The sequence below is a fragment of the Artemia franciscana genome, chromosome 3 (genome assembly GCF_032884065.1).
Source record: "Artemia franciscana chromosome 3, ASM3288406v1, whole genome shotgun sequence".
Lineage (NCBI taxonomy): Eukaryota > Metazoa > Arthropoda > Branchiopoda > Anostraca > Artemiidae > Artemia > Artemia franciscana.
Window position 1 is genome coordinate 14678998 of NC_088865.1, and position 17500 is coordinate 14696497.

The following is a 17500-nucleotide window of genomic DNA, read 5'->3' on the forward strand; positions in this document are numbered from 1 at the left end:
GTGCCTCTCCTCCTCAGCCAAGGAGCCGCTTCCTGAGTCAAGAAACAAAAACAAAAGAATTACAGACACTTTATTTTCGTCATCTTAATAAAAATTGCTAGCTTGTTTAAGTGAAACTTTCTTATTTTGTTTTCTTATAGATTATCGTGTACTTGCTACTTGCCGATCCTAAAGAAAGGAATTATTTAAGGAACCCTGATAAAATGATTGAGTCAATTGAAAAGGCGATCTTGCTCTAAACCATAGTCCTTGACTGTTTTTTTTTTATAGAAAAAGAAATACCACATCTTTGCGCTAAATTAAACAATCAATCAATCATTTTATTAATACTAATTGAAAAATGATAAAATAGACCAATATTTCCAATATAATTATTGAAGCAATCAATTGGTGAAGCGATTCTTTCAGTTTTAAGTTTGATAACTCAAAGGAGTAGCTTTTTGCTTCGTAAGTGAGTTCAAAGCCGGAAAATCGGTCACTTCTAATTGGAATATTTGTGGAAATCTAAGAATATTCTAAAACGTACTCTTGAATATTCCTAAAAAGAGACCATTAAAACAGGGTGTTGTTAAAAAATTGGCATCAAAAGAGTAAGATCATTTAATAGCTAAAAATAGTGTCAATCAAACATGTATTATAGCATTAGTTAGCTCTACCAAATAGTAAAAAAGATGAGAACATCATTTTTGGAAATATGAAGTAAGTCGGTAACTTGGTTGTAAGCCATCAGCCAGCAATGAAGCATCTTCAAAGTTGACTGACGAAGCTGAAAACTTGAGCTGTGAGAGAGGGGAAGGGGTGTAATTATTACAGTACTAATTTTAGCATTATCAATAGCTGCAAAATTTTCTTCGTAATTTATATGAATTTGTTTTATTTATTTCTTTAAGCCTTTTTTTTATTAACATTTTAAAAATTAGTTTCGGAATGGGTGATTTAATACAGAAAAGAACCCAATAAATTATATACAAGTGTTTTGGAGCAATAAGTGTAAGAGTGTCCTTGGGAGGGGATATATTTTCATATGTAATATGTATGATTATTTGTTATAGGCAGCAAAAAAGAATTTTTAACATTTTGGTACTTCGATGTTACATGGTCCATGACCCTCTCCTCCTGCAAGCATACATACCTGATTTAAAACAAATCGCCTTGAGACAATCGATTACACCACATAGACTAAATTAAAAGACTAGGTACACTTTAAATTAGCAAGGTCATCAAAATAGAAATGCTTTTTTGCCCGTTTAGCCCATCTTAGCTGGCTGAGAACAAGGATTTTTCTTGTATTTTCTTTTGGTCGTTTCAGGTTATGAAGTTTTTAGGACAATAAATTTTTGTCTATATACCCACATTGAGCCAAATAAATGAATAAGCGAAGCTAATTAGTTAAATCTTACAAAGCTTTTCGTCTGAAAAAATTCAAACATAACAAATTTATTGATCCCCAAAGATGACAACTAACGACTGTAAAATTAACAGGCAAGGCCGTATCCAAGGTGGAGGGGGTACGGTTTCTGTGCACTGTACTCGTTCACAAAAGATTTTTTTTACAAGGGGGAAACCGTTTCTTTCCCTTGGAAAACTGAATTTCACCAGCTCCATCTAAACTTCGGTGATCTGACCACTTGTGTTATTTTGGACACATTAAATGATAGAAAGTGTAAAGGAAGTGGCATACTATCAGGAATGAAAGTGCCTGCTCAAAGTTGAAAAGCCTACTTAGACCTGCCGAGGTTTTTCCACGCTAATCCAGGCCTTCTTAGCGAAGATTTGATTTTGACATGAAATACAACTACTGGTAACAACTCACTGCAGTACCAAGCCGCTCGAGGCCAACCCAGGCACGAACGCTCTTCTCCCATCCCAATTTATTCAAATCTTCCCTCTACACCCTCCCAGGTATTCCAAATTTCCTTTAAATCTTTCCTTACGACATCATCCCATCCCAATCGGGTACGACCTGTTTTTCGTTTGGCGCTAGACGGTTGGCCGACAAGTATTTAAAACTTGTCGACTTGAAATAATTTCAAACAAGAGCTAAGAGCTCATATGGCACTTGTGACGAGGCAAGAAGAGCCATGAGCTCTAGCAAAATTCTAAGAATCAATAGATTAATTTAAAAGGAAAATCAGAGGCTTAATGCCGGTTGGGATTTAAAATAAGAGCTCTGAGTCACGATGTCCTTCTTAATATCAAAATTCATTAGATCCGATCACCCACTCGTAAGTTATAAATACCTAATTTTTCCAATTTTTCCTCTCCCTTTAGCCCTCCAGATGGTCGAATCTAGGAAAACGACTTCATCAAGTCAATTTGTGCAGCTCCCTGACACGCCTACCAATTTTCATCGTCCTAGCATGTCCAGAAGCACCAAACTCGCCAAAGCACTGAACCCCTCCCCTAAAGAAAGTGAATCTAGTACGGTTACGTCTATCACGTATCTACGACATTTGCTTATTCTACCCACCAAGCTTCATCCCGATTCCTCCACTCTAAGCGTTTTCCAAGATTTCCAATTTCCCCCTCCAACTCCCCCCAATGTCGACAGTTCTGGTCGGGATTTGAAATAAGAGCCCTGAGACATGAATTCCTTCTAAATATCAAATTTCATTAAGATCTGGTCACCCGTTCTTAAGTTAAAAATACCTCAATTTTCTAGATTTTCCAAATTACCCCCAACCCCCAAAGAGAACGGATCCGTTCCAGTTATGTCAATCGCGTATCTAGAACTTGTGCTTATTCTTCCCATCAAGTATCATCTCGATATCTTCCCTCTAAGTGTTTTCCAAGATTTCTGTTTCCCTCCTCCAACCCCCTATGTGCCCGGATCCAATTCGAGTCGAAAATGGAGCATCTGAAGCATAAAATCCTTCTATATATCAAGTCAAACAGTTCGTGGTAACGAACTGTAGTAAGGAGCAACCCGGCTCAATAGTAACCGAAACTCAAAAAAATGGAATTTTGATACCAATAGTTACATCAAAAGAATCGAATTTAAATGCTGATTTTAAATATATAAGCTTCATCAAGAAATCATCAGGTTTTTTACTGTTTTAAAAAGTTGAGAGAAAGAGTCAAACTTTAGCGTAGAGAGCGGGGCGTTGAGGACGGAACAGCTTCATTCATATACGGAGTAATTTCTGTTCGTTTTAAGTTTTAATGTTGCTCCTTACTTTCAGTTACTTTCTATCAGAAACTTATTTTCTGATAGAAATCAGACTACTCCTCCGCTGAAAAATCCTTCCTCGCCAAGGATATATTCTATAAACAATTCAATCGTGGTGAAAATTTACCCTGGACAATTACCTTTAATATCTCCATGCGTAAAATTAAGTAGGTTATGAGATTGCAAGACATAAGAAGCATTTCCTATAGGAATTCCTCCAAATTCTCGTGGTATAAAATTTTCCCTGAGAAATTTCCCCCTGGAAACTTCCTTCCCCATGAAAAATTATTCTTGTTGGGGGGGAGGGGGGTTAAGTTTAATATTGGAGCATAATTCCCAATAACAAATACTATACATAAACAATAGGCGCTTTTGTAACTTAAAGACTTTTCCCCAGGGGCTATGGGGAAGGGGGTTGTTAATATCTCCAAGAATATTTTTATTTGTCCTTTCAGCCATCTAATTTTGCTTACCTGCTCATAGGAGAGGGAGAGAGTCAGTTCAAGGTAGATTCAATGAAACCTGTACATAAAGCTTGACCTACAAAACGGACAAAATAGAGTGATTTAAGCTACATGTTAACATATACAGCGATCATCATCAGTAGATTTATTCTACTGATTATCGATAACTGACTCATCAGTAGTAATTCTACTGATGAAGATCGCTGTATATGCGATAGATGTATCTGGACTTTTTTTTTACTCTAAATAAATGGATTTATCCCCAATTGAAAATTTATTTGTTCGTCATAGAACGACAGTGTGGTGTAAGACGAGAATACCCAATTTAAGGTGTTACGTCAAAAATAGTCCATGAACCTTTTGAATGTAATACTAAAAAACTTTTCATATAATATCAGTTAAAATTACCACCATTTAAACAGAAAAAAAAGAAATCTAAATAATTAGCCAACATTTTTGTTTGTGACCCGTTTTTGACCATACTTCTGTTTGTGACCCATATACAAATACCAGAAAATAATATCTCCATTTATTTTACCTTTATCATCATTTTCAGGGAAGTTTTCCAAATACATTTAGATTCAAAAAGCTGGTTTTATCTCCATCTCTATTTTCATCTCCAATCGACTAACGTCCTTCTTCTTTTCTAGGTTGAAAATAGGTTGAGCTGAGCAGTAAATTTCGAAACTAAATCTGTAAGGTCTGTATATCTGTTGCCGTCTTTTTGTGTGATAGCATTTATTTTCACAGAAAAAGGCGTTGCAGCAGACGTGGCCCCTTATAATTCTAAAGTTTAAATAAAAACCAAGGGTTCTCAACCTTAAGTAAAGTTAATTTTCAGTAAAACTTTTGTTTATTCTTTTCTATCTCCTCTTTTCATGTTTTAAAAGAAATGAAACCCTTAACATTTTCAAATATATTATATTATTTGCTCATCCCTTACTAAACGAATTTACTGCTCATCTAAGCTCTTCCACTCCTTGTGTGGCTTCTCCTCCTCAGCCAAGGAGCCGCTTCCTGAGTAAAGAAACACAAAAAAAAAGAATCAGCGTCATTTTATTTTCTTCATCTTATTAGAAATTTAATTAAAAAAATATAAGCTTGTTTAAGTGAAACTTTCCTTTTTTGTATGCTCACAGATTATCGTGTACTTGCTACTTGCCGATCCTAAAGAAAGGAATTATTTTGGGAACCCTGAAAAAATGATTGAGTCAATTGGAAAGATGATCTTGATCAAGATCATAGTCCTGGAATGTTTTTTTTTTTTATTACAAAAAGAAGAAAAAGAAGTAGCGCATCTGTGTTTTAAATTAATAGAATGGTAATTACAAAATGATAAAATAGACTAATATATCAAATATAATTATTGAATCAATCAACTGGTGAAGTGATTCTTTAAGTTTTAAGTTTGATTAAGAGGAGTAGATTTATGCTCCGGAAGTGAGTTCAAAGCTGGAAAACCGGTCACTTCTAATTGGAATATTTGTGGAAATCTAAGAATATTCTAAAACGTACTCTTGGATAATGCTAAAGAGACCATTAAAACAGAGCGTTGTTAAAAGTTTGGCATCAAAAGAGTAAGACCATTTAATGACTAAAAATAGGGTCAAAGAAACATGTATTATAACATTAGTTAGCTATACCAAATAGTAACAAAGATGTGAAATATAATTTTTGTGAATATGAAGTAAATCGGTAACTTGGTTGTAAGCCATCAGCCAGCAATGATGCATGTCCAAAGTTGCCTGACGAAGCTGAAAACTTGGACTGTGAGAGAGGGGAGAGGGGTGTAATTATTACAGTATTAATTTTAGCATTATCAATGGCTGCAAAATTTTTCTTTGTAATTTATATGAGTTTTCTTTATTAATTTCTTTATGCCTTTTTTTATTAACTTTTGTAAAAATTAGTTTCGGAATGGGTGATAGTAATACAGAAGAGGACCCAATAAATTTTATATAAGTGTTTTGGAGCAATAAGTATAGGAGTGTCCTTGGGAGGGGGTAGGTATTTTCGTATTTAATATCTATTGTTATTTATGTATTTTTATTTGTTATAGGCAACAAATAAGAATTTTTTACATTTTTTTTTACTTCGACGTTACATGGTCCCAAAGACCCTCTCACCCTGCATGCATACATACCTGATTTAAAACACATTGCCTTGAGACAATTGATTACAACACATAGAGTCTATTAAAAGATTAGGTACACTTTAAATTAGCAAGGTAATCAAAACAGAAATACTTCTGTTTCTGACAGAAGTCAGAAACAGCTGGCTGACAACAAGGATTTTCCTGTATTTTCTTTTGCTCGTTTCAGGTTATGAAGTTTTTAGTACAATAAATTTTTATCTATATACCCACATAGAGCCAAATAAATGAATGAGCGAAGCTAATTAGTTAAATTTTACAAAGCTTTTCTTCTGAAAAATTCAAACTTTACAAATTTATTGATCCCCAAAGATGACAACTAAAGATTATTAAATTGTCAGGCAAGGTGGAGGGGGTACGGTTTCTGTGCACTGTACTCGTAGTTCACAAAATGTTTTTTTTTTTCCCAACGGGGAAACCCTTTCTTTTTCCCTTGGAAAACTGAAAATCACCAACGGCATCTAAACTTTGGTGATTGACCACTTGTCTTATTTTGGATACAAAATATATGACATCCTTCCATTCCAAACGGGTACGACTTGTTTTTCGTTTTGCGATAAACGGTTGGCCGACAAGGACTTAAAACTTTCTGACTTGAAATAATTTTGAAAAACAATGCCAATTAAATATTACTTACAGAGAAATTTCAGCTTTGATCCTGTGACACTACTAATTAGTTCAGTCAATTATCCAGCTGACTTTGATGTTTCAAGAAAACATAATAGTACCTTCCTGAAGCTCTACCAGAAACCTGTTAATAGCTGGGTAAAGAATAATGTTTTCTCCAACTATATGGTTGGCCCAATAAGCTGAGCCCTCATCATCAGTAACCAGTATGTACAGGATTCATCCTTAATGCTTGCAAGAGTGATTTAATGCAATCAAGTTAGTATGTACTATTGCAAATAGCTTTACAATTTGTTTGCACGATATTTTAACATTATGCGGACAGTCTATAGTGTAAAAAAATTAAAGAATTTATATTCAAATTTTAGTTTTTAAAGTAATCATCATAAGACAAAAAAGAATTGAAAAAAATTATTATTTTTTTCAATCTCAAGTTTTTTCAAGGAGGTGCTAACATTAAGATTGCTTTTCCTGAATTGAAAGATTAAAGTAGTTTGCAATTCTAATTTCATTACAGAGGTACTTCCAATTGCAGTTGTAGGATATTTCAATAATTCACAAGCTGGAACTTGGCATTATACGGAAAGTTATTAAGATAAATAATCAAATATATAAAACAAAATGTAATATAATCAAACAAAACTATTCCTTAAATCGCTCAAATTGCTGAGGAAAGGGAGAAAAGTAACCATAAATACAAATAACCAAGATGTTTTTTGGGGTGGGGTGGGGGTGTACTGGGCTGCCAAATTGACACATTTTGTGTCAAAATGACACAATTTGATGTTGCGTGACACAATGACACATTCAGTCGAAATGATGACACAATCGACGAAAATGACACATTTTTCAACAAAAAATGACACAATCGACAAAAATGACACATTTTTCAAAAAAAAATGACACATTTTTGTCATCCTTTTTTCAGTGGTAATAAAAAAAAGTAAAATTTCAATTTTCTACCTCTAGAAAAGCTACAAATTAATGGAAGGGAATAAGGCTACCTAACGGTGGCAGTAGTACACAAACAGTGCGGAATACAGGCAGATGACAGTACCATATTTAAAATTTAAACCACGCGAAGAAAACAGCCATAGGCGGAAATTTTAAATCAAAATGCACGCTTGGCTTCTTGATTGAGTATTTGATACTTAATTGTAATAGTAAAAAGTAAACAGCATGCAGTTTACCAAAGCTGTATGCCTAAGCAGCAATTCCCATTTTCAGTAGTACAGGAAGGGTATCCCACCTTGGACAAGATTACAAATTTCCAGAGATGTCTTTCCTTCAGAATAATCCATCTGGCTTAAAAAAGCACCAACAAATATGACAAAAATACTAGATTGAAGCTGGTTGAAAGGCTTACATATTGAGAAATAAAAAGCTTAGCCAATAAAGCCGATTACGTATAGAGCCGATTATGATTATGACGTCATATGAAAAGTCTATTTTCAATTTACAGTCTGAATTGATCATCCCCAAAACTTTTATAAATCTAAACTTGCCTTGTTGGCTGCCCGGACACAAACTCATAGTGTATAACATTAATTTAGTCGAATGTTTCTATTTCTTTCATGACGTCACAAAAAGGTCATGATCCCAAGATAACAGGATAAGTTTACTCCTTTTTGAACTGATTTGGAAAAGATTATATATTCAAAACTCCAAATAAAGATTTAGCAATTAAATACGATACCACTTGTAGCAAAAAAATATGACACAATTTGTGACACATTATAGAATCTGAGATGACACAAAAGGCACATTTTCGGAAAAAATATGACACACTCCTTAAAAAAAATTGGCAGCCCTGGGGGTGTAAGATGTTGTAAGAGAGTTTTGCCAAGGGAAGCACTGGCTGGATAAAGAGAATCTGGAAACTATACGAGAAACAGTACAGAATGAAAAGTACAAAATGGATAGGCTACTGTCATCTATATTTTGAGATTGCAAAAACACATATCATTACGCAGATAGCATCAATGGCTGTTCTAGACCTGGGTAGGGAGGAGTTTTTCTGATATCTGAAATTCAATTCTTTTGATTTTATACTTTAACAGTCCTATTAAGGTACTCAATTGACTAAAATTGCAGCAATTGAAATTTTTGAAGCTTGCCCCCCCCCCAATTTAAGAGGCCTAAAACTGTTATTGGTTGGTGCTTTTAATATGTATAACAAGAAAATATATAAATATGGAAACGAACGTTGGAAAATTAATCTAAATTAATAAAAAAAAAAAAAAAAATTTCCATTTAAAATGCAGATAAAAGAAATACGCATAAATCTCAAAATGAACCACAGGCCATGATTTCCTGCACTGCTGCCTTCAAAACTGATATTTAAATGTAATAAATACAAATTGCAATCTACGCAAAAGCCTTCCCTAGATAGTATGGTATTAAGGGTCCCCCCCTTCATATACAATTTTTTGTATATTCTTCTTGGGAGGGAATGCAGGCCAAATAAATCTACTGCAGTGAGATTTTGGGCCTCTTCTCCCCCCCCCCTCACAGAGCATCTTACATTCCTTATATGACTCACCCACCTTTTATACATTCTCGTATTTAAGTTTCAATGCAGTCCATCTCCAAATAATCCTGCATATAAGCCTGAGAAAGCGGATAAGATGTTACTAGTGAATCAATAGGAGGATTCACATAGTAATATTCATATACTATGTAATATAGTAATATTCATAGTAATAGGATTACATTCATGGAAGGGGGGTTGGTTTCCCTATAATTACTTTCAATTATTAAAAAGGGCACTAGCCCTATGTAATAATTCCACACTGTTTACCTTGGGCAGTATGATATCCCCTTGGGTAGTGTGGTTGACAGCTGAGCGGTGAAGCATGTTTGGAGACTATGGGTTCGCTTCTGTGGTAGAGAATCAGAATCTAAATCCAGGGGCTGAATATTAGATAACAAAAGGATTAAGTATTTCTCTATAGGTACTTATTCTACTTACAAACTTACACCTTCAATATAGCACTCCAGCAGGTAAGTTTTCTATCTAAGGACAGTACAATTAAAACAGTCAATGCGATAGCCTCCAAACTAAGCGAAGCTCTGACATGCATGGGAAGAAATTTTACGTGTTTTTTTTTTCTAAGACTGGTTTGCCCGTCTCAAGCTTTGTTCGTTGGGAGTCTGAAAGTAGCTGGTTGTCAGGTTGGCTTAGTTTAGTTCCTCAGAAGAAGAATACTTGCTACGTATTCTCTAAGACTTGATAAGGAGACAAAAGAACGATTTGAAACCTAGCGTTATCAGCTCAATACTAATAATAATGCGTTTGTATCGACTTAGATCATTAGAATGTTATAATTTCTTTGGATCTATCTGTGAATGGTTTTATTTTCTGTGGAAGCGGTTCAGAAGCTGAAGATTACCGTATCTTAGAGTTAAAAAAAAACTTGATTGCCCCCTACCTGTCCATGCTTCCAGAATTGTTCCCCAAAATTTAGGACTAATGGCCCAAACAGTTTAAGAAATGACTCACAAATGAAGTAACGAGTAGTAGCTGAAGTAGTGAGTCAAAACTTCAAGGAAAAACCACTCCAGAAACAATATTTAGGGGAGAACCAGTGGTGGTTATAGGCCTGGGCTAGAGACGGAAGCTGCCCTCCTTCATACAGTTTTTCAGACATTCGGTTTTGTTGATTTTATATTTTTACAGGTGTAACTCCCTCCCCCAGATTATGAGGCCTAAAACTTTTACTGGGATGTGCCTAGGGGAACGCCATCTTTGATGTTGAAGAGTCATGAAATATATAGAAAATGGAAGTACACTTATGATTTAACAATAAATTTACTTTTAATCTTCCTTTCTCGAAATATTGATAAATTATGTGTTTTTTTAAGAATTTCTTGTATATGTTAAGCTGTGTTTCTATACTTAATTAAATAATTAGAACCCAAGACAACTTTTATGAGGAATGTTTATTTAGGCATATTCTTAGATCAATAATTCAAGTTAGTAATAAATCTTACATTGAATTGCAACTTGGAGCAATTGAAGGATTTTGCCCTTTCCCTTTTTATTTACCCTTCTTTGCCCTTTTTATTTATTTATTGTTTTGTTTTTTATTTATGTTTAATTACTTTTGCAACTCAAATTATGTCTCAAATGTACTCAAATTTGCAACTGTGTGGCAATGAATGTCTAATTTAAGGGGCGTACCTAGTGTTTGGATATGATGACAATAATTTTCTACAGCCAGTTATGTGTGAGCAGTATATTGGTAAATATTTAGATTTCAGAGAGACCGCTCTCATCTTATTAAGATTTCTAATAACTGCAATGAAAGGTTGGTACCGTTCTTTTTTGTTTCATACTTTTCTTACCTTTTCTTTATTCACGATTTTTTCTCTTTCATTTCCTTTTTTGTATTATCTCGTTTTCCTTTTATTTTTATTACAAAGTGAACGGCTTTGGCTGAGACAGATTGAAAACTCTGTTAGTAAACTTTTGCAATTTTTGGCAGAAGCGGGCGCCAACTTAAGAAAGGAAGAACAAAATGTATAAGAGCAATCGTCAAAATTCAGCTAAATACGCATGGTATCAGAAAGTAGAAGATGGCTCTAGGAACAAACATATTTTTATTTTTAAGTTTTTACAGATGAAAGCGTTGTCAAATTCTTTGAGTAATTTTCTGATTTTCGAAGTGTAAAATCACCTTTAATCCCTAGTGATAAATAGATGAAACCCGAAAGCAACAGAAATTATAATAGATAGCCGAATGAAACTCGAAACGATTTAAAATTAGAAGGAGTAAGGCTGACATCCACCATGTCTTCTTAAAACCAGAAGATAATTTGCGCTTTACTAAAAATAAAACAAAGAACCGTGTATTGTCATTTAATATTCATATTCTGATATTTATCCGCACGTCAGATGAAGACGCACGTCAGATGAAGACTGAAGAGATGTCACACGCACGTCAGATGAAGACTGAACTCAAGTTTAAGCTGTGTAAAATTCGAGAACAAATTGATTTCTTCGTTACATAAAAAAACAACCTATATATTAGCAGAAGATGAGGGAAGGGCTATGTCGTCCCCCCTGTCCCTTATTTGCAAATGTAAAATTATGTATTCATAATTTTATTATTATAATTTATTATTTTATTTAATAAAAAAATATTTAAAATTATATAATCCCGATTATATATTTCCCATCTATTATGTCACTTGTTTTGTCTTATCGTACGCTAAGCTGAAAGAAACTAATGAAAAAAACGGTTTGTTCTCGCGTTTTACGAAGCGTAAACTTGATTGAGTGACGGATAATAAACAAATACCAAAATCTTTTCCTCGAAAGAAAAAAAAAATAAACTGAAATAAAATTCTCAAATTTGGAAAGCTGTTTTCCAGGGGGGTGTATTTTTTGTGGGGAGGTATTATTTTACTTGGATATATTTTCATTGGGGGTATTTCCCAGGGGGAAGTAAATCCCAGCCGCCAGGGAGCAGGCAACCCTTACTCATAATACCTCATGTTTTCCGTATAATTTTTAAGTTCATAAAATTTCCCCCTTTCAAATATTTGACAACTCTTTGACAGAACTCAGCGTGTGCGCTTTGTCATAGCTATGAAGTTGTTTATGCACATAAAAGTAATTCTAAAGTATGATTAAGAACCACGTGAAAAATTAAATCGGCATAAAAGATGCCGAACCAAGAATCGCAAATAAAACGTCGGACCGACGAACTTAGTTAACTTGAAAAGTGAAACAAACGCGGCTTTGGTGTACTGTTACAATTTAATCACTTAGCAGCAATTCATATTGAAGAAAATGGCGGGGTGGGAGGCAGAAATTATCTTTTTAAATCATATTATGTAAGTTGAATGTTTGTACTTTCTTGTATTTTAGAGTCTAGTATTTCTTGCAAGTCAAAGATGTGCTCAAGTTCATTTTAGTACTAAAATAAGTTACAAAATGTCAGTATAGACAAATGCTCTTTAGTAATTGATGCTAAAACTTAGTTCTACTGCTTGAAATGAAGGTAAAATTCTAGTTTATTGACTTCAGATTATCTTGGAAATCGGTTAGGTTAGGGAAATGAAACTTTCAGGAATGGGTCTAAAGAATATCCCAGAAGTATTTTGAAGTAGCCTACCTACCTCCACTCCTCCCTCTACAGGTTCTTGACCTTTGATGACCATTTAAAAATATGTGTGTCATAAAGTGAAACCTTGTAAAATAGATCTTCTGCTTGAATGAAGGGTAACTTTATAGCAAATAGTATAACTGGCTTTCATATGAAGTGAGAATACCACCTGATGCTTTTTTTATGCTCTTTATGAATATATTATAATTGCTTCAATCAGAAATCCAGATCTAAGCACATTTTAACCTAAACTTACCTTGTTATAAATAATTTTAGCACTGAGAAAATGTAGCATTATTTTTTTTATGGAAAAGATTGTGCTGATAAAAAGTAGTAATAATCTACAGAAAATGAGCAATAAGTCATGCTCTAATTGAAAATTAGTCATTTTCAAGAGCTCAAAAAGTGCTTAAATCTGAATTTCTTGTAGAAGCAATTATTACTTTTTTAAAGAGCATAATAAAAGGCATTGAGTGGTCTATTCACTTTATATGGAAGTCAGCTATACTGTTGGCTATAAATTTACTGAATGAAGCACAACAAAATTGTTTTCAGCCTCACAACTTTGCTCAGTCCCAATTTTTAAGGTTTTAAAGATGTGCAAATATATTTCCTAAATTTTGAAGGAAAAAACTTTGATTTGACTCAGAATTCTACTCAAATAACAGGAATTGCATTTTTGAGAACTACAGGCAGAGAAAAACCTACTGGTAACTGAAAGTTAAGATAAAATGTTATTTTGTCAAAATTTCAATTGGTATAGAATAGAAAGAAGGAGTAGAGGTGGGTACTTCAAAATACCTTCCTGGGATATACTTTAGACTTTAGACCCATCCTTGAAAATTTAATTTTCCTAACCAAACCCCATTCCAAGATAGCCTAAATTCAATAAGCTAGAATTTTATCAAAATGAACATTAGGGTAAGACAACCAATACTGGGTCACTTGTATCACTCTGCCTATTCTGGGACAGAATCTTTGATTGGATTGCAACATGTCTAATACTGGGATAAAAGACTTTAATCTTGGACACCCAAACCAAGTATTGGACAGACCCAATCTGTCAAAATGGTAACACTTATAATATGCTAAGAGTTAAAATAAAAAATTAAGGTAAGATTTAAAAATTTTGATTATTTGTTAACATGGTTTTAGTGTTATTTTTATCTTCACTTAATTTATTTTAACTTATTCTAGCTTAACAAATTTACAAATTGACTTATATTTGATAGAGATTTTTTTCAAGACATTTGGTGATTTATATAGTAAAATTATAATAATTGTAAAAATTAGTCTTTTGCTTGTTAATTCCTCTTCTTACAGATGCAATAATATTTATATCCCTTATTAATTACTATTGAAATAAATATAAAATCCAGGTGGCATCAAGTGAAAATTTTTCTTGAAAAGAGGCGGTTGGTCAAATAAGTTTGGGAATCATAGATCTAGACCTAAGTAAATAGCAACAAAGATCACACTGCTTTACCATCACAAACAGCTAAAACAAGAAGAACAATAGGGAATTTCTCAAGACTGATGGAAACAAGAAGAATGGATATTTTAGCCCTATGTCCAAAGGATGTATCATGTCTCAGGAATGCTTAAATATATAAGAAGAAAAAACTTACAGGATAATGTTTTTGTCTAAACTAAAAAAGTAAAATCTATTGTTGGTCAACTGCTCCCCCATAAGCAAGATGCAAATAGCAACTAAGACCACACTGCCTTTCCATCACAAACACCTGAAACAAGAAAAACAATTGGGAATTTCTCAAGACAATGGGAAACAAATTAGAATGAATATTTCAGCCCCATGTCCAAGGGCCATCCTCAGCAATACAGAAATATATAAGAAGAAAAAACTTAAATAGGATTAGCATGTGAATATCCTTATTGTTCTTCTTGTTATAGGTCTTTGTGATAGAAAGGTAGTGTGGTCTTCATTGTAATATGTGTCTTGCTTATGTAGAGCAGTTGACCAATGATCTATTAATCCTATTGTGTTTTTTCTTGATCCTATTGTGTTTTTTATAGGATTCTAATCCTATTGTGTTTTTTCTTGATACAGTCCTATATTTTTGTATTGCTGAGGATAACCCTTGGACATAGGGCCAAAATATTTGTTCTAATTTGTTCTCTGCTATCTTGAGAAATTCTATATTGTTCTTCATGTTTTAGGTATTTGCCTAGAGCTAAGCAAAAAGCAGGTTATTCATAGTTGCAGTAGAATGATGTTGTAAAGAAAGATTTAAGGGAAATTAGAACTTTCTGGGAGGGTGTAAAGCAGAAGGATTTGAATAGATACAGATGGAGGAGGATTGTGTATTATTGGTTGCCTCAGGGGGCTTGGCCCTGCAGAGGGTTATTAGTAGTAGTATTGAATTTTACTACAATTGCTACTTAAACTTTTGTGCCTTGTTGGCTCCACCTCTGGGTCTGTGTACCTCATTGTCTGGAGTTTGATTATTCATGGCATTTGGGCTTTCAATGGCTGAACAGTTATTGGCTGAGATCATGTCTAAAATAGGACAAAAAAATATTCCTGTGATTAAGAATTAAGTGATTCGTGATAGTTTCTGGCTTTGGAAATTATTCAACTCTTTTTCTACTCACACAGTGAAAATACTGTTCAAAATCTATATTGTTTTTAATTTCAAAAACGGAAACCTAAATCATTTCCATAATTGACCAATCATAAAAATGCATTTGGAAGTTTAAAGAAGCTCAATTGAATAAACTAATGACAGGACTACCCAGTTGCACTGCACTCCTGGATAATTTAGTTATTACTAAAAATTTGACTTTATTATGGCTTGACCATAATCATAAAGAAACAAGGGCTAAGAGCTCAAATGGCACTTGTAACAGGTTGGAAGAGCCAAGAGCTCATATGATATGAACTCTGGCAAAATTCTAAGAATCTATAGATTCTTTAAAAGGAAAATCAGAAGTTTAATGAGGTTCAGGATTTAAAATAAGTGTTCTGAGTCACAAGGTCCTTCTAAATGTCAAAAAGCATTAAGATTTGACCAAACACTTGTAAGTTAAAAATACCTCAATTTTTCTAATTTTCCTCTCCCCAGATGGTTGAATTGGGGAAAACGACTTTATCAAGTCAATTTGTGCAGCTTCCTGACACGCCGATCAATTTTCATCATCCTAGCACATCCAAAAGCACCAAACTCACCAAAGCACTGAACCCCACCCCCTAACTCCCCCAAAGAGAGCAGAACTGCAAACATTTACTCTGCAAATCCTACAACCTTTACAGCAAAACTAGAAACAATAACTATGCAATCTTCATATATATTGAATTATATATATATATATATATATATATATATATATATATATATATATATATATATATATATATATATATATATATATATATATATATATATACATATATATATATCATGAAAAGAGAAGTCACCAGTTTGAATGAGCTTATATTCTCATTTCATTTTTTTGCCAGTCCTGGTTGAACTTCGTTGAAGTAAGGATGCTAGGGCTATTTTTAAAAAGTGTTTTTAATCCTTCAGTTTTAATCCTCACAATTTGATGTAAGTTCTTTTATATATATATATATAGTTTCTCTCTTATTCTTGTATTGTGCTGAAGACGGCCCTTGGACATAGGGCCGAAATATCTACAGAAATAATTTCCACTGTCTTGAAATTTTCCCTATTGTCTACGTTGTATTTGTTTGTTATGGAAAGGCAGTGTGGTCTTCATCGCTATTTTAAACCTGTGGAAAAAGCTTAGAGTGGAGGGATCAAGATGAAACTTAGCACAAGTCCTAGATATGTGATTGACATAACTGGAACGGATCTTCTCTTTAGGGGGGAGTTGGGGTGGATGGTTAATTCTGAAAAAATCGAAAAAATGAGGTATTTTTAACTTACAAAGTAGTGATCAGATCTTAATGAAATTTGATATTTAGAAGGACCTCGTAACTCAGATCTCTTATTTTAAATCTCTACCGGATCCAGTGTCATTGGGGAGAGTTTGGTAACGGAAATCTGGGAAAACAATTAGAGTGGAGAGATCACAATGATACTTGGCGGGAAACCTAAGCACAAGTCCTAGATACGTGACTGACATAACTGAAACCGATCTGCTTTCTTTGGGGGAGTTGGGGGCGGGGGTGTTATTTAAAAGAAATTAAAAAATGAGATATTTTTAACTTACGAACGAGTGATCAGATCTTAACGAAATTTGATATTTAGAAGGATCCTGTGCTTCATAGCTCTTATTTTAAATCCCGACAGATCCAGTTGACATTGGGGGAGTAGAAGGGGAGACCGAAAATCTTGGAAAACGTGAAAATTTAGGTATCTTTATTTTACAAATGGGTTATTGGATCTTAATGAAACTTGATTTATAGAAAGATTTTATGTCTCAGATGCTCGAATTACGATTCGAATCGGATCCGGGGACATAATGGGGTGGAAGGGGGAAACAAAATCATGGAATCTGGGAATCTTGGAAAACGCTTAGAGTTGAGAGATCGGGATGAAATTTGATGGGAAGAATAAGCACAAGCTATAGATACGTAATTGACATAACTGGACCAGATCCACTCTCTTTGGGGGATATCTTCAGTGTTTTGACGAGTTTGGTGCTTCTGGACGTGCTAGGATGATGAAAGTTGGTAAGCATGTCAGGTACATGCACAAATTGCCTTGATAATAGTTGTTTCCTCAATTCGACCATCTAGGAGGCTGGAGGGAGAGAAAAAATTGAAAAAATGATGCGTTTTTAACTTTTGAATGGTTGATCAGATCTTAATAAAAATTAAGATTTAGAAGGACCTCTTGTCTTAGAGCTCTTATTTTGAATCCCAACCGTACCGGTGATATTGGGGTGGGGGAGAGTTGGAGGGAGATACGGGAAATCTTGTAAAACGCTTAGAGTGGAGAGATCGGGATAAATTTGGTGTGTAGAATAAGCAAATGTCGAAGATACGTGA

General features: G+C 34.0%; 1 protein-coding gene across 7 annotated transcripts in view; it reads left to right on the forward strand.

Moving 5' to 3' along the window:
- Positions 1–12169: 12169 nt before the first annotated feature.
- Positions 12170–17500, forward strand: part of LOC136024922 (calsequestrin-2-like) — a 176417-nt gene continuing 171086 nt past the window's right edge. For 5 of the 7 annotated variants that reach the window (XR_010616965.1, XR_010616962.1, XR_010616964.1 and 2 more), the window contains exon 1: positions 12170–12253. Coding sequence is in view for 2 of the 7 variants with exons in the window: in XM_065700501.1 (XP_065556573.1) it covers positions 12210–12253 (44 nt within the window). In the remaining 5 variants the exon portion in view is untranslated. The remainder of the gene's footprint in view (positions 12254–17500) is intronic. The other 2 variants (XM_065700501.1, XM_065700503.1) reach the window with 1 other exon arrangement.